This window comes from Parasteatoda tepidariorum, chromosome 9 (assembly GCF_043381705.1).
Source record: "Parasteatoda tepidariorum isolate YZ-2023 chromosome 9, CAS_Ptep_4.0, whole genome shotgun sequence".
Lineage (NCBI taxonomy): Eukaryota > Metazoa > Arthropoda > Arachnida > Araneae > Theridiidae > Parasteatoda > Parasteatoda tepidariorum.
The window spans coordinates 87,713,539-87,738,113 of NC_092212.1; the positions used below are offsets into that span (position 1 = coordinate 87,713,539).

General features: G+C 29.8%; 1 protein-coding gene across 1 annotated transcript in view; it reads right to left on the reverse strand.

Moving 5' to 3' along the window:
• LOC107453136 (telokin) overlaps window positions 1-22,457 on the reverse strand; it is a 56,618-nt gene extending 34,161 nt beyond the window's left edge. The window contains exons 1-2 of the mRNA XM_043052858.2: window positions 21,295-22,457; window positions 13,803-13,821 (exon numbers count right to left, since the gene is read on the reverse strand). Coding sequence (XP_042908792.1) covers window positions 13,803-13,821; window positions 21,295-21,601 — 326 coding nt within the window. The 5' untranslated portion in view covers window positions 21,602-22,457. The remainder of the gene's footprint in view (window positions 1-13,802; window positions 13,822-21,294) is intronic.
• Window positions 22,458-24,575: the final 2,118 nt, after the last annotated feature.

The following is a 24,575-nucleotide window of genomic DNA, read 5'->3' on the forward strand; positions in this document are numbered from 1 at the left end:
TGACTGGTGATCAATCTAAAAAAATTGAGTAATGATTGCTGATGGATAAAAATTACTTTACACTACAAATATCCATGCAACGATTTAAGATCAATGAAAAAAAAACAGTTATTTCATGATTATTTAGAAAAACAAGAGTCGATGAAGATCCATCACTAATATCAAAATGCTCATTTTTAATTTTTAGTATTTTTTATGCGAAAAACTTATATTTGAAAACAAGATGTCATTTTGTATACCTAATTGAAATTTTTTTTTCTGATAATTGAGAAATTTTTTTTTTATTGGGTATGTTAAAAACTATACGTCAGAATCATTTTGAAACAAATCTGGTTCAAACATTGTTTATTATATTTTTCACTTCCCATGTTGAAATCAGTTGAGTAAAATTAATCTTCAGTGTTAAAAAGTTGATCAACATATTCTTTAACCGAAAATTGGTCTAAATGTTGTCAAGAATAAATCAAAATGGGGATATCAAATTGTACAAAATTTGATTCTTATGCTGTATCTCATGCTATCCATACATTATGTGTCATATGATGATTTTAGAATATTTATGAATTTTTTCTCCAATTTTTAAAGCTTTCCCCTGATATTTGACAGTAGGCAATTTAGTACTATACTTTTCTGTTTGTTGTTTTCTAATTTACTTTTCTTTTCAAGGACAAAAAATTCTGGTAAAGTTACCGTACTATTAGCATAACCGTAATAGCATTTTTGGTGAAAAAGTTTCTGTTATTTAAAACCAAAGTATACGGTATTTAAATAGTTCGTTTCGTAATTTTTTCGTTCATTTAGCAACGATTTACTGGAAATTCTTGTTTTAAGAATTATAATTCTTATTACCACACTTTTAGTAAAAAAAAAAATAGAAAATTAGAAATTAAATTTATCCAAATAAATGGTTTTCATTCCATGCACTAAGACATCATGGTAAAATGACCTCATTTCACCACATTTGTCAAATTTTTTCCCCATATTATAAAAACATAATTTTACCAAAACTATTACCAATGTGCTGTAAAAGTTACCGAACAATTTAGTGTTCCAATAGAGCCAGAAATACGGTAAATTTTACCATATTTTGGTTGTTTTGACCATATTTCTTTTTCTCAGTGTAAATTAATTGTAAACGATTTGACTGAGGCTTAAGATTTCTCTACACAAAAAGTACGCAAAACGAAAAATTACGCTAAACAAAAATTATGCATGAATAGATATTTATCAAAAATCCAGACCAATGCACAAAACTTTTGGTATTTCTTGCACTTAACTCCTGTTATTCAACCACATTTCTATATCATAGGCCTTTGTATCTCTTCTTAATTATATAAACACTATTTTTAATTAACATTTTAATTTGTATTTTTCTTATTCGTAACCTTATCGTACGAACATCGTTAATCATTGTCAAATCATTAATTGAATTGAACCTCGTTAATCGTTGAAACGCTGACTTACTTTATAAATATAGATTTAAGAAAAATGGTCAATTGAGTATTATGATAAGTTTAAAGGTTAGAAATAAAATTATTAAGTTTTCCAACGACGTTCTAGGTTCTTACAAATCTTGTATATTTTTAGTAAAAAAAACTTTTATATTTTTGCTTATATTTTGGTATAATTATTCTTTGCTTTTTTAATCCCTTAACCTGCATTTATTTTATTTATTTAATTATTCGCAATCAGAAATGAAGTTGTTTAGAGATATGTAGAAAAAAAAACGGATCATTTAAAGGTTATGATAATTTAAAAAGTTGGACGTTACACAATATGTATTTACAGAAAATGCTTGATACTTAGCAAGCTTTTTTTTAAATCGTAAATGAGGATCTTTTGCTTCGATTTTTAATATTTTAATCCACAATTTTATTTTTTTTTCATTTATTAATTTACCCAAAAAAAATTTTATTTACTCAAATATTCCTTACTTATATTCCTTCCTTACCTACAGCCCTGAAATATGGATACATTTTATACAAATTGTAAACTTCGGAAAACATTCAAATCATAGTAAATTTTTTAATCATACAAATTAAATTTTAAAAATCATAATACATTTTTTGTAAAAATAATTATTTATTAATTTATTAGTTGAAAAATTTATATTTACTCCAATATTCCTAATGAATTTATTGTCTTGGAATTATGATTTTCTTTTTTATAAATATTGGACACTTTGTAAAGCATTTTTTAACAAAAATAGGTCTTTTAAATATCATAAACAATTTGATATCATAAATCAAAGAAATGTGCTATCATAAATATTTTTTATTCAAGTATTCTTTATTAATTTATCGTCATAAAATTCCGACACATTTTCTAAATGGAATACATTTTGGAAAACATTTTTTTTGTTTTGTGAAATTGGACTTTTAAGAAACGTGATCTCGGAATGGACAAGAGGTCAGATTATTAAATATGTCGTTCGCAAAATGTGGTACTCACCCCATGTTCTATATCACAGATAAGGAACTTTTTCCTTCTATTTTTTCGTATCACTTAATCCAGAAGATAATCCAAAATGTAGAAAAACCAGAAGAGAGATCTCCCGAAATACGTGTCTTACCCCCTCCAAAGCTGTTGAACACGAAGTTAGTGTGAGGGAAGCCTAAATTGGGAAACGGCGACAGAGGGCGTTACGTAAGAAAAAAAGAACTTTTTTTTTTTTACGGTACCGTCAGTTTTTCGGTGACAGTTTGTAAAATATGCTTCCACGTTATGTTACAAATTATAAATAAGAAAGATTGCGAGCCTACAACATCGCTGTGATACGATACTTTAATTTTCATAATGCTACGACGAATTTTTTCATTTCATAATAATTGAAATATTTTTAACAACTAGAAGGCGCTAACCTCATTTATCGTTGTTATTTTTTCTTAAAAGTTGATAAAAATAATATAAATTTATTTATGAAATGGATAATTATTATAATTTTATGTAAGGTCAATTTGTTGATATGTAAATTGTAACGAAATAAACTATTACCTAAATTTAGAAAATAATCAACTGTACTTGAAAAACAAAATTACTCTCTTTTTTTGTTACTCTTGACATCAAATCTAGCACGAGCTTTAAAAATGAAGATCTTGAGGGAGATAAATAGGTTTTTCTACAGTTATGGATAGAGAGTTATTATTTAAAATAAAAATCTGAAAAAAAGCGAAACAATTTCCCTAAAATTGCGAAACACTTCCGAACAAATTAGAATTTTTTAAAACCAGTTATTTTGAGAAAGGAAAATAACCCTTTCAGTACGCCAGATTTCTACCCTGTTGTCGTCGTTTATTGTGCAACAGATCGAATCACATGGTATTTTTTTCTTCAAGTTTACAGTTGATAATTGTCAAACTAATTATCAGATCTTGTTTTTTTTTTCATTCCTTCATATTCCTTGTATATCTTTCTAGACACCTTCGAAATTTCTATAATTTAACTCTTCCGAAGTCAAATTTTTTTTAATGGTTTTCCATAGATCGACCAACATAATCCTGATGGTAACTATCAATAATCCCATCGTAAATCATTATATTTTTGATAGTAACCAACATAAGTAACCATCTCAACAATGTAGGAATTCAGACAGATTTATGATGATGGGTCCACATAAAAAAAAATTGTTTTGAAGGTATATTCCTATTGAAAAAACAATAATTATTATTAAATCATCAGGGAAATGCATTATTGTACCCTTATGGACTAGCCAGGAATTTTCATCATAGTATCTTTAGAAATCAAATATTGGAACGGTCATGAGCCACCATCACCTCAATGTAGGAATTCGGTCTGATTTATGATGAGACAGCATAAAAAAAACCCGAATGTTCTTGATGGTATATTTCTTCCGAACCAACAAGAATTTCCATTAAACCCACCATGGAAATGTATAGTTGGAACCATCATGGATCATCAATGGATTGTTGGTCCTTGAGAATCAAACTTTTGATGGTTTACCATCATAATATTAAAGTGACATTTTCCATCTAAGAATGGTAGAAGTTTGTTGGCATATGCATAACGGAACGCATAACGAAAAATGTTGGATAATGGTGACCATCCAATGATGTTGGACCATCATTTATGGCACTGAAACCAACATAAACCATCAAAATGTTTTGATGGGACCATCAAGACTATTGATATGGGTTATAGATTTTGCAATGCAAAACATAACGTTTAAAACAACGGAAAAGCTTAGGATATTTTAACATATAATTTTTCAAAAAATGAAAAAAAGAAAAGGAAAATAGATCCTGAAATAAAAATACTTAAAATCAGCTGATTAAATAGTTTTAGATTATTATTCATAGTTTCTTTTTTCTTTTCATTTTATTTTTCAATTAAATAAATGCACATCTAATCATTATTACTGTTAGATGCTCCCAAATATCATACAAACACGTGCTTAAAAGATTACAAATAAAATTTGAAATATGATTCTTATCCAGTGATTTGTTTCTGAATTGCTAATACAACCAATACAACACGACATGTGACAAGGGGGGTGGAGTAGAGAGAAGTGTGACGAGGGAGAGAAGGAAGTCAAAAAAAGTGAAAGAAAATATGTTGTTGTTGTTGTTGTTACTTTACGTCGCACTAGAGCTGCACAATGGGCTATTGGCGACGGTCTGGGAAACATCCCGGAGGATGATCCGAAGACATGCCATCACAATTTTGATCCTCTGCGGAAGGGATGGCACCCCCGCTTCGGTAGCCCGACGACCTGCGCGCGAAGTCGAGCACTTTACGGTAGCACAGTTTAACGAGGACCCATACCGCACACCCTCGGTCCCTACGCAGACTGATCCAAGTGGTCACCCACCCGCACACTGACCGTAGCCAGTGATGCTTGACTTCGGTGATCTGCTGGGAACCGTGTCTTAACGAGAAATAAGTACGGTATTTAGATACTATTCAAAATTATTGCTATGCAAACCAAAATAAATTAAATACATAAAAAAAATTAAACTAAATAAGAAAAGGGAGAATTCGTAAGCTAAACCAATTTCACTTATTTAACAGACAGTATATTTATAATAAGACATTTTGGATTAAACAAAATACTATATACATATTATGAATATTGAATTTCTTAAAAAAGATTCCCTTTTTTTTAAAACTGTTAACGATTCTTTAAATCCATCTCAAAGAATGTTTATTTACTTATGTATTTATTGTTTTTTGAACCTATATTTTCAAAATTTTAAATCAAGTCATAATAATTTATTTTAAATTAATGAAGAATTCCTGGTTCGAGCTCATAAGGATATCTTAAACAAGACAACTGGAAGTTTTTTTACTTTCTTGCGTCCAAATATAAACTCTTTAATTATATAAATCAATTTCAAAGAATGTAATTTATTTATTTATTTATTGTTTTCCGATTAAATTTTAAATCAAGTCATTAATATTTTTTTTAATTAAATAAAAAAAAGACCGTGTTCGAGCTCAAGTTGTTATCTTAAACAAGACAACTGCAAGATTTTTACTTTCTCGCATCCAAATATAAACGTTAAAATTCTGTAATTTCATCTCAAACAATTTTTTTATTTATTTAATCATAAATAATGTTTCTATTTATTTATTATAGTTCTTATTATTTTTTTGAACTTCCGTTTTCAAAATTTTAAATCAAGTCATTATATATATTTTTTAAATTTATTTATTAATATTTTAATATTTTTTAACAAAATTCCTTGTTCGAGCTCATAAAGATATCTGCAAGGACAACTGCAAGATTTTTACTTTCTTGCATCCAAATATAAACTCTAAAATTCTTTGAATTCATCTCAATGAATATTTTTATTTATTTATACGCAAAGGAGATTTTTATTTATAAAGAATGCTTTTATTTACTTATTATAGTTTTTATTATTATATTGAATTTCCGTTTTCAAAGTTTTAAATCAAGTCAGTATAATTTTATTTTAATTAAAGGGAAAAAAATTCCTTGTTCGAGCTCATAAAGATACCTCCAACAAGACAACTGCAAGTTTTACTTTCTTGCCTCCAAATATAAACGCGTGGTGTATGTTAGTGTTCGGAATTAAGACACTACTGTAAAACGCGAGGAGCGGTTACAAAAACCATTCTAAAAATAGCATCCTCCCCCTCTTTCTTCCAGCATACCTCTTTAAACTGTAACTGACTTCATATTTCGAGTAATTCTCAAAGGTATGAAGGTTAGATTGAGTTCTTCATCATAAGGAGAAACGAAGGTTGAATAGTTCTTTGACATTTGGTATAGTTCCTTTTTTGAATTTGTTACTTCGTCATTATTTTCTTCCCCCCCCCCCTCGTAATGCAATATTCAGAGCTGTGGAATCGGTAGAAGGAATGTTCGGTTACGACTCCGAATATTTCTCTGGGAACTCGACTCCGAGATATGCTTCGTTAAAATTTTCCCTGGATACTTTGTAATAACTGGCATTAATATAATAATTAAGCACTTTTGCTAAGCAAATTTTTTATACTGTTCACTACGCGTTTTATAACAATATTATTACCAAGTTAATTATAGCTAAAATATAATATACTCAAACCTTTCTTTGTGTGTGTGATTGATAAGGACCGCATATAAAGAAGTAATACAAAAAAAAATTAAAGTCAATTCCTTCTTAGTTCAATAAGCAAAATTTTTATTTTTGTAATATTTATTAAATAATTACGATTTTTCCACCCACAGTAAAATAAAATTAATGAATTAAATTTAATGAATGAATTAATATTTGAAAAAAATGTATTCACATCATGTGTCCTCCACTACAAGTTTAAGATAATAAAACATAAAACTAAAAGTAATGAATTAAATTTAATGAATGAATTAATATTTGAAAAAACTGTATTCACATCAACTGTCCTCCACTGCAAGTTTAAGATAATAAAACTAAAAGTAATGAATTAAATTCTATGAATGAATTGATGTTTGAAAAAACTGCATTCACATCAAGTGTCCTCCACTACAAGTTTAAGAAAATGTATTTGAATTTGAGTGAATGAATAAAAAGTATTTAGTGAATGATTGAAAATGTGAACAAGATACAGGGAGAGTGTGATCTAATAGTGGGAATTTAAAACAATTCACACAAAACTTTACGAATAGTTATAAAAATATATATATATATGCGATAGATGGGTAGCGCATAAAAAAGCATGACGTAGCGTCACCGAGAGCTGTGGATCTTCTAACTTCTGCATTCGTTTTAAAATCGTAGACTTAGTCTCTAAGGAAATTACCTTCCTCTCCGCTTTGTTTTTACCCTTATCGATTTTCAAGGATTATGTCTAAAAAATAAAATAAAAATCCCCAAAATTTCTATTTAAATAGAAATAATAATAAATTTCAATAGTATTTAAGCATTATTGTATTAATGGACTTCAAAGGATGCCAATTAATATTAGCATAAACTTTTATTTTATGCTGAACTTTTTATTTTATATAACCGTCGTTGAACAGCCGACCTAATTTTGGGTTAACGACTATTAATGTTCAACTCCGTAGCCTTGTCATTTTGAAACCAATCCAGAAGACAAGGGAACTCCTGGATCAAGTATTGGGTGGAATTTGTCTTCGTGGAGGACTCTTTGGATAGAACTAACCCGCATTTGCGTTACATGGAGAGGAAGAACACGAGAACCTCCCACAGTTAGCCTGAAAGCAACGGGACTCTAAATCATGATTCGTCTGCCACTGAGGATATTTTACGTCAGCACTGTGGTCGGTGCGAAAAGGGTGCGGAATTTGAATCGACCAGTTATCGCTGGAATCGAACCCGGGTCGCTTGATTGGGTTGCTCTATCCTAATATGTTTGCAACCTCTCAGTAATTGGGTACTTGCACTTCAAGAAGACCTTTCATATCCGCACGTGACCTATGGCACCAGCGCCATGTCTACCACTGAGGATATTCCACGTCAACATTGTGGTCGGGGGCAAACCGGTTGAGGAGTTCGTATCGACCAGACATCGCTGGTATTCAATCCCGATTGGACGCTCTATCCCATGAGCTATCTCGGCTCTATTTAGCGAGCTTGTCACTTGAGCAGATCAGAAACAAATATAAAAAAATTAAACTTCCGCTTATTCGTTGAAACAAACAAAACAAAGCACGAGACTAGTCTCCAACTAACTCATTATCAAAAAAAATTTCGTGCAAATTTTCCGATGTCGATTTAATTAAAATCAATCCTACCATTTTTTCGTTGTTCAGATACTATTTTGTATAGGCATGCAAGATATATTGGTTTTTAATGATTAAGAAATAAAATTAATCAGTGTTGGAAATTGCAAAAAATACAAAGTTTTTTAAAACATATTTTAGATTCCTTGTTGGTTGGAAGGAATGTTGGATGATGCTGACCATCAAATGATGTTGAAACATCGTGAATCGCACTGTAACCAACATAAACCATCAAAATTTTTTGATGGGACCATCAAAGAATTTTGGCTATGACTTGGACAAAGAATGACTTGGCAAGTAATCTTTCATTATCACTTACTCATCAGCCACCTGCGAATTCATGTCAAAAAAATCCACCCTTTTTTCTTTTAAACATCATAATTTTATCCTAAATAAGTGTCAAACTACTAATCGAATGAAATAAAATAATGAATTTTAAATCTAAAAATAGAAAACTTGAAACAGCAATGTTCTAAAAATGGAACAATTAAACTAGCATTTTGACTTTAAAATTTTAAAACAAAATTTTTTATTTGATGTTATTAGTACCCATTTGAAATCCTGTTAGCATTGTAATTGTATTTCAAAAATTAGATTTTCAGAACATTATATTACAAAATGGATACAAATTCTATCCACAAATTATAGAGAATCTTTAAAATTCATAAAAAAAATAAAGTAATTATGGAAACGAAACCAAACTAAGGGCAAAACAACTTAATAATGTAAGTTTTTGACGAATAATATTCGAATCGAACAGTGTTGGGATTTCAACCTTACCTCATTGACAGGCGAGCCCTTCTTGCCCTGAACCACCGCGTCTAATTGTCATCTACTATTTTTTTTAATTGCAGTCTTTGAACAGTCGACCCAACTTAGGGTTTACGACTACTAATGTTTAACTCCATAGCCTTGTAATTTTAAACCCATTCCAGAAGACGAGGGAGCTCCGGGATCAGGCATTGGGAGAAAGTTCTCCTTCGCGGAGAGCTTTTTGGACTTTGCGGAGGATTAACCCGCATTTGAGTTACATGAAGAAAAAAACCACAAAAACCCCTAGCCTGACTGCAAGGGGACTCTAACCTATGATCCGTCTATCACTGAGGATATCTTACGTCAGCACTGTGCGAGCCGGGTGAAGAATTCCTATCGAGCTGTCATCGCTGGGATTCGAACCCGGGTCACCTCATCGGAAGACGAACGCTGTATCCCGTGGGCCACCACGTCATCTGTCATTGGAGTAATTTTACATGAATACTACGGTCACTATGAGACGTCAAATCAGTAAACATATGATTTAGAACGCCTCATTGGAAAACGATTTTATCTCCTGTTATTTAAGTAGTTACTGTGTTAAACTAGTTACTGATCAAGAAAAACTTATATTTTAAAAATCACTTTTGTTAGAAAAAAAGTGCAATGTACCTATCCCGTCTATTAGAATATGGACACAAATAACACATTTCTAAAAGCTCCGATGATGTCCGTTTAAAATATGCTGAATGCGTCAAATGTTTCGATGGAGAATGCCATGGTTGGAAACTCTGTTTCGTACTATTAGTCAGTTTAAGCCTTTTACCAGGAGTGTATTTTCGTTCACCCACCACGGCTATCAAATATCCCCTAATTTAAAAACTATTTAACTCTTAACCCACTCAATTCTGCTTCTTTCCACAAACAGCTAAAAAAAGAAAAAGAAAAACGAAATCCAATTAGCCGCCATTCAAAACCAACAATAGAAACAAACGTCAACATTTGATGGTGCAATAGAGGTTGATTTGGCATCAACAATGCAGGTAAGTTTTAAAATTAGTTACTATTGCTCATAATATTGAGTCACGTGTGTATCTTGTCATGATTAGATCGACACTTTCTCCTACTTAGAAGGGAAAAAAAAGACTTTTTTTAGCTGATAGCAGCAGATATCCGCTTTACTAAAAACAGGAGAATGCGTGGGTGGTTTTCTGGAACGGGCAACGCTTCACGGCATCGCTAACAAATATTTCCTTTCTAAAAGTTTATTTGTGGCTGTCACAAAAAGCAAAATAAAGAAGTAACGAGTTTTGCGTAATCAATGTAAGCAGGTGAAATTTCGAGTGATTCGCGTGGCAACTTCTAACAGCGAATATTTTTTTTATATTTCATCTCAAATGATTCAAATTTCAGAACATTGCGCATAAATAATGTTTCATAAGTTGTTTATCTCATTGAACATATTATTTAGTTAAACACTCACCTACATATTTATTTCTCATACGTGGTACCAAAATGGCGCATAATTCTCTTTCCATAATGGCAACAGCTGAGTCACTCTTAAATATGTCGGTTTCAATAACTTAAAGGTTTTAGAGTTTACCTTTTAAAAATGTGTGTAAAAGATCTTTAAAAAACTCACATGAATCTGAAAAAAAAACTACTCTTCTCTATCGTTTTTTCTTCTCAAGAAATTTTGTAAATATTTTCTTGTCGTAATGAAATTTTTGAAGTCGATCAAGGGGAATAAATTTTAAGTCTCCCGAGCTACATTTTTTTCAAAGGGTAAAAAGCAGCGAAACTCGATCAGGTAAACGTTAACAATAGTATTAGGTTTCTAAAGTATTGAAGTTATTAAACCGAATCCAGTTATTATCAAACAGTTTTAAATAAACATCGGTAGTTATTTTGACGCGTTATTGAAACTTGATAAAACTAGCTTTTCCCTGTAGTTAGATAAGATGCTTGCATAAGAGATTTAAACATTCATACAATTACTTTTTTATAAACTTTTTTTTTAAATTTCGCAAAGAACAAAACGATTATTTTTTATACATTGAATTTTGATTCTGTGAGCGTTTATAAGTTTCATGTTTTGCATCTTTTGATTCGAAGATAATACTTCGCCATTTTCAAAGTTTTCGTGTTCAGAAGTCATTCTGACGCGCAATCTAGTTTAAGTTTTTTGAATAGTGGTACACCATTCAGAGAAGTCGACCTAAATAGATTTTTCAACGAGACATAATTTACGTCGTCACATTAGAACTAAAAATATAGCAGTTTTGTACTGGTGTCCACTAAACCAAATCAATAGAAAATGTTTGTGGTATGGTTTTTCAATGGAGTCAGAATTAAAATAAAAATCAGACTTTTTTTTTTACATAGATGTAGAAAAACAATATTAATGGAGCACAAAAACTAACATTTGAATTCCGCAAGTATTTAGTAAGCCCGATTCAGTGTCGTTGTTGTCATAGGAAAGGGATACGATTATTGTTTTCCAGTGGCGCCATCTACTGTCAAGAATTCGACTTCTACCACACCCGTTTATGGAGCGAACCCCTATAAACTATTCATTCATCCACAGATTTTGATCTGAACCAGAGGACGATCAATCTCCAACTCAGTACTCCCGGAGTACTCAGCATTCAGTACTTTGTTAGGGGAATATTGAGGACTTTACGACCCAACAGATTTAACGCGCACTGGTCACCATTTATTGCATGGGGAATCTTCGACCGGCAGGATTCGATCTCCCGTTCTCACGAACATGAGTGCAGCTCCCTGCCAAGCAGGCTATCCCGGCCTTCAGTATTATTATTTGTACTTTACTCACGGTGTTCCATACATATCCAAAAACATATTCTATTTTCTTTTATTAGACACTCGTGTGTGCTTAATAGTACAGTAAAAGGAAACCATATAAACATCATTTTGCTTTTTACGTGGCTCCCACCAACTATCTTCCATTGTTCTTACAACAAGCCTATCAACATGTGGCAACAGAATCCTTTTTCTGCTTTAAAGGGGCTTTTAAAAGAACTACAGAAATTTATTCTGCATTAAAAAAAAAAATCTTTATTTTTGGCGAGAATCCATCGCCCTTGACTTTCACAGCTGTCTCGCATTTATTGAAAGAAGAATCACAACAGAGGATTGTTTCGTCAAAATTGTAATTTATCATTTTGATATGATTTTGACAAAATGATTAATGACAATTTCTTGTTAAAATCATTAGCCAAAAGAGCTGAAATAGAACTTGAAAATCACACTTTCAGCTGACGAGGGAAACTGTTTTTGAAAGAGTAAGCGAGCGATGAAAATATATATGAAGATAATTTGATTTTGTAGTGCGTTTTTTTTTCCTCTGAACGTCTTTCTCTAAAACAGGTAATATATATAAAAAAAGGTTTTTTTTAAGTATATATCCATTATACCATTTTTTTTTGTTTAAATAGAGCTATGAGTTAGAAATTATCACCGATGTTATCTTTAAAATATGTAAAAATTTGAATCGCTAGTAGTAAAATTCAAAACAATGACTAAAGCTTTACCCATCAGAAAATTCGATTTCGTTTTTTTTTCAATTAATGAAATAATATTTGAAAAAACTGTATTGAGATCAATCGTCATCCACTAAAAGCTCAAAAAAAAATTTATTTGTACTTGAAGTGAATAAATAAACAGTATTTTATTAAAGACAGAAAATTTGAACAAGTTATAGGGTGAATGTGAACTAATAGTAGCAATTTACAAAAAGTTCAATTTGTTTATAAAACATAATTGTAATATTTTTTGTACTTTAATCCAAACGAAATGAACATTTATCTTGGTTGGAAAAATAATCAAATAAAATTATTATTCATGGCGAACATGAAAAAAAAAATTCAAACGTAAGAATGTGCAATGCAGTAGAAATGATTAATTTTACTCGCTAATGAAACAAATCTCATAGTTAATATAGTTCAGAATTACATTTTTCTCTCCTCAATATTTTCTATTTTTTAAAAGTGTCAAGAAGAATGTTAAGATGAATGTTAAGATCTGTTGTTCTCTCTCATTATGTTATCTTTTCATTCATCGTTCTGTTAATTTTGACATCCACTCAAGCGAAAGCTTCTAAAATAAACTAACGATACTCTAGAGAAATAAATTCTCTACAGCATTGGATAAATAGTCATTACTATAGTAAAAAATTTGTTAACTCAAATAATCCTCTAAACCACTGTATAAACAATAACTTTCGAACAAATTGTATTTTCGCAAAAGAAAAATTGGCGTTATGTTAATAAACGAAAATGACCCTTTTTAACACTTCAAATTGTGGTTACAATTCAACTACTTACAGTTTCAACTCCTGATAATTCCCAAACAAATAATCAAACTTCAAGTTTTTAATTTCATTGCATTATCTATTCACCTTTGTAATTTCAAGTTTATATGTTAGAGTTTTTGCCCAGCAAAAGGACATAAAGAAGAAAAAAAGCACTTGAAATCGCAGTAACTTTCAAATAAATTGGAATTAGCTACTATAAACCTTCACTCAGCCTATCAAAAATCACAGCTTCCTTTTTGTGTACTGCATATAGACCTGCATGTTATTTTTCACTACGAGTTTAACAATCAATAATTCTCGAATATTTAATTTCATCGCTCTTCCTGTTCTATTTTCTATTCACCTTCGTAGCTTAAAGTTTTGAGCAGGAAAACAAAATATAATGTAAAATTGAATAACCAGAATAGTGGTGACGGTGTTGACGAATTTATAACAGGGAGAGACATAGAAACAAAAACATGCAATACATGAATATGACAGAAAAACAAAAATATATAATCGAAACAAACAAATCAAAAAGCTACTCACGGAATTTGCTCTTCTACGGCTGTAAAAGGAAAGAAAATCAAATTTAATTTCATAATAATATTAATTCATAATTAATTGTTTTTATAATTAAACATTTCAGCTCATAATTAAAATTAATTCATGATTAGTTATATTCACGATTAATCATACCAGTTCATAATTTTATAATTAAAATTAATTCATGATTTTTCATAATAAATCATTTCAGTTCATAATTAAAAATGAAACAAAGCATATAATCATTTATGAACCCCCTCCTCCTCTCCCCTTGGACTTAAAGTTACATTTTTTGTATTTTATTTTCAATTTCGCTGGGGGTTTTTTTTCATCAGTTTTCACTGAACTTTTGATTGTGGCTCATCATGTGAAGGAACAAATTCATTTAAAATAAGCGTCAGAAATAAAAGTTTCGCTTTATTTCGTATGTATTTGGTAGTGAGTTGATAACTAATCTTCAGGTTTTTCGCTCTAAAATCTAAAGCAATAAAATGATTCAATTATTAATTTTGTGCAGATAATTAAGTAGGGGAGAGTGGGGTCAATTGTAACAGGGTACGATTGTAACAGAGCAAAAATCTCGAGTGTCGGGCTCTAGATTTGGTTCCTAGGTGGCACACAAGGTGTATTTAATAAATCTACATGNAACTTCAAAATAAATATTTGTTTACGTTATTAACGCATGCGCAATGAGAGATAATGTCTGCGTTGGACCGACTGCTCACGCTGAGCTAACAAAAAATTATTTTTTTGGCATCAGCTCTACGTCAACTTTACGCTGACGCCCAGATAAGGCGCTAGTTCTAAGAAACCAGGCCTTGAGCTAACAAACCAGTATTTTGTTGGCGTCAGCGGGACGTTGGCGTCCCGCTGACGCCCAGATAAGGCGCTTGTCCTAAGAAACCAGACCTTGATAACTAATCTTCAGGTTTTTCGCTCTAAAATCTAAAGCAATGAAATGATTCAGTTATTAATTTTGTGCAGATAATTAAGTACTGTAGAACGCTGAAAAGAGAGAAAATCTTAATTACTTTTGATCTAACATTATGCTAATTAATTTATGGTTGATACTATTTTAAATTACAAAATCAACCACAATAGAATAGTCTTTTAGAATATACATTTTTGAATTTTCTCAATCAAGTGAAATCCCGAATACATTTTTCTACGGATTTTATTTCTTGACCCTCCAATTACATGGGGATCTGTTAACTACGGTTCCAATGTTTCAGGGAGGTTTTGTTCCTTTGATGTCTACATTTCAATCAAGTTGCATATCACTTTTTTTCCCTCAAGAACTATTTCATAAATTCTCTTAAAATTGGATTACTTGACCAATTTTGCAATTTAATTTAAACTAAGAAAAAAATGGCATACTTTATAAGTTTGAACTATTTTATATAAAATCGAAATTTAATAAATTAGTAAAAAGTAATTGATAAATGTAAAAAAATTATTTTTATCTTAGAATTTTTTTTCTTATGAATAAAGGTTATAATTACGTGCAAAAAATGTTTTGTTTGGCTTAATCTAAAGATATAGCAAAGAAAGCAAAAAAGCGTAAGCAAGATTAAGGGAATCAAATTTTTAACCACTGTCTTGTTTAAACTATTAGGGTCATATTTTTCCATACTCCACACCCTATTTCGAAAATCAAAAACTAAAGTTCAATGAAAAAGTATATTTACAATATTGTCTTAAATTATAGTAAATATAAAATTTTTGTGAAGTATCAAAATTTATACCACCGCTTATAATAAAATAACACTAAACCTAAGGATCAATTAAGTACTTATCCTAATCGATCACTGATTTAATTAATTTAGGTAAAGCTAAAAGAGATTAGAGCCATATTTTGTGTACTGTCTGTTACGAGAATTTAAAAAAAAATTCTTGTTTAAACTAACAAAAACAAATTTCGACCATGATAAAAATTCTCCCTTATCGTAAATTACAGAATTTTACAAAAATCTTAAAACAGACAAATGTGTGATACTAAGTAGTCTTCCTGATAACGTCGATTGTAGAATTGTCATTGTTGTTGTTGTTTCTAATGTCACTTGCCAATATCAGCAAGAATGCTTGGTAAAAACAAGCAAATTTAAGGCAGAGGGTGAGTTTCTTGCTTTTCAGTGGTGCCATTTATGGCCAAGAATTTTCCATAAATGGCACCACTGAATATTGGCAAGTTTATAGGTCGGGTCTACAGCCACAAACCAGTTTATAAGTCGGGTCCATTCATTCATTCAGAAACCGTAATTTTGACTTGAACCAGAGAACGAACAATCTCCAATTCAGAACCTCCAGAAATATTGATTTGTTATGGGAATTTGGAGAACTTTATGACCCGACAGGTTTATCGTGCACCAGTCACCATTTACTACACGGAAAGTCTTCGGCCTGCAAGAATCAAACTCACGACCTCTCGGGCTCAACGTTCTACCAACCAGGGTATACTGTGAATTGTATTTGGTGTATTTTTGCTTGAAAAAATCCGTTTAATTTCTGAAATGACTTCAATACGATAACAATAAGATTTTTCTGTCTCCTAATCTTTTACTGGCGACGGATTTATACTTTGCAAAATTTTAAGAGAATCGCCAATTGAAATAAATATTTATCATTTTTTTTAAATTATCCTTTCTGTGTCGATATCCCGGTGACAGTGAAATTATGTGACAAGTATGCTCCAATATTTTTTTAAATAATGTGAATAGGTAAAATTTATGTAAGGAAACTGAAACATTTTTTTTAAAATTTTTCCCTTGTCTTATACATATTTTTTCAATTACCAATCCTGTAAAAATTACTAAAAGGTTCAATTGAATTGAAAAGAAGATTAAATTGCATGGGAAAAAATCACTAAGACAAATTTACATGATAAATACATTTTGCGAAAAGGTACAAATTATGCGAATAATCTGCCGTTTTGCAGATAATTATAAATTTATGTGATTTTCCACAGCTATTCATATTTTGCTTAATAGTAATGCACAACATTCCACTCATTGTAAATATAACACTATTACTGCAAAGATTGCATTATGTACGTATTTATATTGACACAGCCTACAAATTGTTGTTGACTAAACTTTATTTTATTTTTAGTTGATATTTGGTATTCTGGATTAAACTAGAAATACAAAATTTTTTTGTGAGTTTGTTGATTTTTTTTTTATCTCTACCCATTGATTTGCTGATTCATCGTTGTTGAGACCAGGTCTATGTTGAAACTTGACTTCGAGGTCAGGTGACTTAGTATATTACTGATATAACTTTTCAGGCGATGTCTTCGTATTCAGAATTCTAAACAATATTTGCTAAGAACAAGTTCTAAGCAATCTTTGTTTTGAAGAAAGTAAAGTTTAAGATTAATTCCTACAACGTAAATTTAACGTTCATTATTATGAATTTATAGCAACAAGGGCAATCTTATAGAAACAGATTTGATCCTTTAAAGCTTTTTTTAAAAAAAAGACAGGTTCATTTAATAACATGTTTAAAATGAGTTATGTAAATAGACGATATCTAATTACCAATTTATTTGCATTCATTAGATAATTAGTTAAAAAAAATCATAAGAGAAATTTGAGAAGCGCAATTAAATACTGTATCAATTTTCTTAAACGTATATGTCAATTTTCTGTTCAAGCTGAGACTATTTATTTTAAACACCCATTTTGAGCTATTTTCATCTTCATAATTAGTATTAAAAGACATCAGTATTAAAAGTAATCCTTTAATACTGCGAAAAACATTTTTACAAAAAATTTCTTAATTTTGTTTTGAATCGTATTTGATGATTTTATTTTTGAACCGTCGTTGAACAGCTGACCCAATTTTTTTTAGGATTTACGATTACGCATGTTCAACTCCGTAGCCTTGTCATTTTGAACCCCATCCAGAAGACAAGGGAACTCCTGGATCGAGTATGGGGAGAAATTTACCTTCGTGGAGGTCTTTTTGATTAAACTAACCAGCATTTGCGTTACATGGAGAGGAAGAACACGAGAACCTCCCACTGTTAACCTGACGTGAAATGGACTCTAACCCATTATCCGTCTACCACTGAGGATATTTCACGTCAGCACTGTGGTCGGTGCAAGCCGAATGCGGAATCGTATCAACCAGCCATCGCTGGGATTCGAACCCATTTCACTTCATTGGATGGTGAACACAAAAAAGTCAGATTTGATTATCTTAAAAATGCAAAGACTTTCTTGCAATTTTCTAAGCAGCGTTTCTACATTTTTAAATAATAGGAAAAATCCTTTTGTCTAACTCCTGAATATCCATTTTCTTCATCATTTCGGTATGCATCCAGATTTACAAACTCACCGCAACATAATTGTTTTCGCTAGACTGAGGGACAAGACGCAAAAAATAAATCTTCAACTTGGCATAAAATAAATCAAAAAATAACCGCATGATTAACATTCTCATATCTGAATGTTCATTAGTTGTTTCCCTAGTAATGAAAAAAAAATGTCATTTTGTTTCATTTAATAATTTCTGTCTTAGGACAGTGAGAAACAAGCTCAGTAATAATTTTCTAAAACAGCCATAACTTTTATCTAAATATTAAGTGATAGTTAAAAGTGTTAACGTATTGTTTATTCAGTTTCTTATACAAAGAAAATTTTTGCGTATTTAAGAATTAAAATAATTTAATTATATACTAGTGAAACTGTTTTTCTTTTCCAACTACTTCCAACATTTACCTATTAAGTTAAACAAACTGCATTTACCCATTTACTGTTGTATCATATGAATTTTTTATTTTCATACGAGAAAGACGAGGGTTTTTTTGAAGATAAGCTAATTGATATTACTGGCTCATTTGTATTGGAAAATACGATCTCTATGCGAGTGATTGACAAATGGACTTCATATTTGTTGAAGAAAAGAGGATTATAAAGGATTCGGGATTATATTTGTTGAAGAAAATATCAGGAATGAGAAATGGATACTTAAAACGATACTATTCCATTCTTTTCTTTTCTGCAAAAGAGTCAAATAAAGGTGTAATAATAATTTCATTTGTGTTTTTGAAATAAAATGAGAAAAAATGAATTTTCTAAGCTATGCCAAATGATTGCCAAGCAAATTTTGCTGAATGGTGGAAATATTTGGGAGGTCACAGTGACCTTCTGTGACCCACAAATTCTTTTTCTAACAATGATAGTTTTTTTCTCCTTTCAAATTACCTTTTTTAATGAAATAGCACTCTTCAGCAATATTCTTCATTTTAGAAATACTCGGAACAAAATTTACAAATTAAAAATTATAATAATAATGTTAATAAATCACCGCTATTTTGCATTAATATACATTAGGTTAGTTTTTTTGTCTTTGTTTGATTTTTTGAGATCCCAATTCAATTAGGGATGGAAGTTTCATGTTGGCCCGTATTATTAATCCCACTATTTTTATATTTTATTTAATTTCACCGATTTAGAGCTAAAATTGTTACTGATGGTTAGTTCTTTTCTGATGGTTTCGCTTAGTTCTTTTGTTCGAATAATGTGTTGTTTTTTCTTTTCCTTTAATGCGTAAAAAAAAGAACGGACCACCCTGAATAGCTTTTGATCTAAATATCGGACCTTCTCGTTCTAGGACTCAATCTTAATGTTTCTAGGGAGTGATCTCAAATATGCTAATTAAGAAGAGCAAACAATATTTTAAGTTACGAAATCAAACACAAAAACGTACTTAATTTGAATAAACATGCCTTTTTATCAACGGATTGGGATTTCTGGCTCCCAAAATATAGGGGGTAGCCGCAGTCTCGGAAATATGGTCCAAAAAGTTTGATCAAGAGAGCGCTTCACCAAAGTTTTGGCCCCTTATCGTTAATTTTACTTTTTGCGTATTTCGCTGTATCTCGAAAACTTTTTAAGCAAATTTAAAACTTTTTGCACACAATTATAAAATTCGTTTGTGCAAAGATAGCTCCATGCAAAAAAATAACCTTTATTAAATATTATTTATTATTAATGGTCGAAAAAGTTTCGAATTGTAAGGTATATAATTCTTTGCTTTATTTTAAAGAATATCATTTTACAAGACAAAATACAAAATTTGAACAAAATCGGTAGAATAGCTCCAGAGAAGTTGAATGTCAAAAAAGTCAGATATTTAAAATAAAGATTGCGTCCGAAGAACGTGAATATCTGATCGTTAGATCAAAAGTTATTTAGGGTAGTCTGTTTTTTTTGTGTGTATTATACCTCAATTTAAAATCAGAATGCAACAATTAGCTTTTAGTGAAAGAAGTTATTCTATTACAATCTTTATTTCTGGAAAAATTTGAATTGAATTTTACCATTTATAGTAAAAAAGGAATGCAAGTTTTCTAATGATTTAATGCTAAAATCAACAACCTTATTACGAACTTAATTTAATGATTGTAGGTTTTTCATAACACAACTAATAAAATAAAACTCACAATTATTCATAACTCCCATAACTTCAAATCTTTTTAGATAAATCTTACTGCATTTAAAATATTTTATTGAATAAAAGTAAGTTAAAGTTTATTATTTAAAGTAAGGTTTCGGCGTTTTACTTAACAAATTATTCTGTCGAAATATTTCCTAAATTTCGAAAATTGCGAAAATTTTTTTACTCATTTTTAATAGAAAATGTAGGGATGCCAAACTTAACTATGCTTTAACAATCAAAATACCAACCACTATTGAAATATTTGAACAGTTATTTGATACTATTGAATACTATTTTCCAACTCTGTTAATGAAAACTTTATAGACATTTGAATTTAGAAATTGTAGAAAATTTTGTATAATTACTACTTTTTATAAATATTAAAGGCATGCAAAATCGACTAATATTTAAACAATCTGCACAACTATTTAATACCGATTGGATAGTATTAAAATCCGTTTTGATAAAATTGTAATCCCAATTTTGCCTTCAACAACCGCAATTCTGATAAGTAAACCCTTTTATGGATTACATATTTTTATCAGATTCCATTATCTCTCCAAAATTACTATTTTTGCACACTAAAATTTATAATTTAAATGCGATTTTAAAGATGAATTCATTTTAAAATAGTTTGTTTGAATTATGTCTTAAGTTAATATACATATATATATAATGCTAATATATATACTAATATATATTATACTAATGTCCATAATATATTATAATTATATATATATTACTAATTTTTAATAGGATAGAAATATTTTTAGCAAACAAATTATTTCAAATGCAATTTCATTTGTTAATTTTTTTAAAATTCGAACCAGAAATTATGATTATAATTTTCACAGAATCGCAAAATTTTCCGATATTTTAACAAAACGGACACATTTATGAATACTTACTTTATACTATTAAATTGATACATTATCCTAACATTTTTAACTGTTCCTATTTCGTTAATGGTTGAAATTTTATGGACAATAACAAATATTTAAAATATACATGTTTATAGGATGCGATTAGCCAATGAAAATTGACAACTCACCTTTAAAATCTGCCTTGATGGTACCTATAGCATTACCAATTCTGTTAGTCGCTGAAACTTTATATTCGCCCGAATCCTCCTCTTCGGGCTCAACTATTTTTAAGGCAATAAAAAATTTATTGGGTTCTAATGTTTTCACAATTTTGGAGATTTTCTTTGTTTTCTTTAAGACTTTATTTTCAAAATACCACAAAACATCTGGCTTAGGAAAAGCTTCCACGACGCATTCGAAGTAAACGATATCTTCTTCTTCATCCTCTCTTAGTTTGGGTTTTTCAATAAAAGTAGGGGTTTTTGTAGTACCCATAGGTAAATAACGGTACTCTAATCGTGCACGGTGCAATTACAGTTTTAACTTAAGTTTAGTACGTACATTTTCAAAATTTTTAAAGGTTAAATTACTTACGTCATTAAGAAAAATCTTTAAACTGAATGTATGCTAAAACTATTTCAATTTTAATAGGATATTTTATTTTAACGTACAAGGGAATATGGATGTTTAAAAAGCAGCACTTCCTCTTGAATTAAATCAATTATTTTATTTATCTATTGCCATAGAATTTTTATATTTTAAAGTCCACAATGTTTTCTATCACGCTATAAATTAAATGCCTCAATATTCACAATTAACACCAAACGATTTATAATCCCAACACGTCTGCGTCTTCAATGGAATGAATATATAAATCTTACGTTTCACCAAACGATTTTTAAATTCCAAATGCAGTTTAGGCTTCAACAGATTAAACAAGAAATCATCAGTTTCATCAAAATTCCAACTATACCTTTTGTCTTCAATGGAATAAACAAGAAATATTCTACTTCACCAAACGATTTTTAAGTTCCAAATAAAGCTTTGCTTTTAATACAATAAAAATGTAATCTTCAGTTTCTCCAAACGATTTTTAAATCCAATGAATGGCTTTTTTTTTCTTCAATAAAATAAGCAAATAATCTTGTAGTTTCAACAAGCGATTTTATAATTTCTTATAACGATTTGTTGAATAGCTGTAATATTCCGAGTGGATGGACAATTTTTGATTTTAGGAATGCTGACTGGTGATTCGGAACCAAGTATGTATCACCACCATCCTCCAGAGCCAAAGTTCTTACTCGATGGCATACCAAACAATGACTGAGTTAAGGCTTTGGCGTGTGTCTCTGAAGCCCGCATCTGCCTACTTCTAAGGCTAAAAACGGACTTCAAAGGATAGTTTGTATATCGGTATGAAGGATTTATAGCTTGGATAAGCAACAAAGAAGCAGACGTCTTGATACTTACATCAAGAAAGAGTGGTGTAAGTCAGAAGATGTTCTGTCTTCCTAACTTTGAGTGACAGCTGCCGAAAGAACATGACTCATGGCTTACATAGGCCTTTTTTTATTATCTTTTTTTTTACTGGAATACCTATTGTATTCGTTCATTAGTAAATTTCCAGATGGTTATTTTGCTCACTGTTTACTCTGGAAACAATTTCTTTCCTTTTGTCTTCATCACTTTTTTAAAAACTTTGCTGCGCATTGGGATTTTTTTTAAAGAAAAATTTAAGTTATTAAGATTAAGTGAAAAAAAGCTTCAAGCTACTGTTTTTTAAATTTTATTCATGGTATAACTATAACGATTTGATATGAAAAAGTATTAATCGACATCTTAGATGCATTACATTTTGACTAAAAATTTTCTTTCAAGATTAGAAAATAACAGCATGTTTTTAAATAAAAATCTATTACATGTTCATTAAAATTGTTTAAGTATAGTATTATTTTAAATGCACACTAAGCAAAAAGAAAGTAAAAAAAGAGACATTCCCTTAAAAAGAAAAGTCTTCACCTTAAAATCAGATTTTCACACATGATTTGAGACGCCCGCTTCAAATTTGTTTACTAATAATCAAATCAGACGATAATTTAAATAGCAAAATTTTAAATCCCCCTGAATTCTTAAATAAATTTTTGGGAATTACCTTAAATAAATCTTTATATGAGAATTGAATTCTGCGTTCAAAAGTGGTGTTTTAAAAAAAGGTACATAAAATATGTAAATTAATGAATCAAGGTGAGTCATGTAATTAAGCTATTAGAAATCCACTGAATATCTTGAAATATTTTTAAAACAATCCCCTTAAAATAATCTTTTTTCAATCATATGATTTGATCATTGTAAATAATAATCTTCGTTGTTTGAGATGTGCCCTTGAAAAATGTTGAATGTTGAAAGTGAGATAAATTAATCGAATCAAATAAATTAATCAAATTAAACTATTTAAAATCTTGTATAAATCTAAACATTCTAATTAATTGTTTTATACATTGTAAATAAAAATTTGCTTGAATTGAGAAGATTGCTTGAAATACGTTAATCAAAAAGCTTGAGATTAATCAAATCAAAAAATAAAGCACAGAAGCGTAATAATTGTGAATAAACGCTATTTTTAAAATAGGTTTTTGAATCTCAGAAAAAAGCCGCAATTCGTTACCAAAATGGAAGTTTGAAGAGCTGTAGGTAATTGAGGTCTCCTTATTTTATGCTCTTCAGTATAAATAGCTCGAAATAATCAAATATAAAAAATGTTCACTCAATGGAAAATTTTATGAAAAATCAACGCATTAATCGTTTTATAACAAAATAATTTTTAATGCGATATATTCTCGATATCTCAAAGTTAAAGGGACGCTAAAAAAGTTTTGATATAGCTAGTTTTCGAGATAACAAGTTCAGAACTAAATGTGTTCTAAAAAGCAAAAAAAATATATATATTCTAAAATTTTACTCTGAAAAGTAGAGTCAGAAAACATAAGAATAACTACTATTAAATGTGTATGTAATGATAGTTGACTATAAGTCTAAATACAACAATGAAAATTTTATTTTTAAAAGTAAGATAAAAATAATTATGCATTAAATAGAAAAGAATCGGTTTACAATGATAATTTTAGTTTTAATAGTAAATCAATAATAATTAAGCATAAAATAGAAAAGAAACCCCTCGACATAGGAATTCAAATTAACATGGATATATAATGCCAAGGTGGATATATAATGGAGAAAAATTTATATATATATATATATATACATAATTTTGATTTTTGACATAACAAAGTTTTCGAGATATCGAAATTCGAGATATCCGAGAGTGTATTGTGTTTATTTTCCGTAATAATGGGTTATAAAATTTTATAATGAAATACAAAATAAATTTTGAGTCATTATGTATAGATATTTTTACGTCTTGTCAAAGAACCTAATTTTACTTTTAATCGTGTGTAATGTACATATAAAT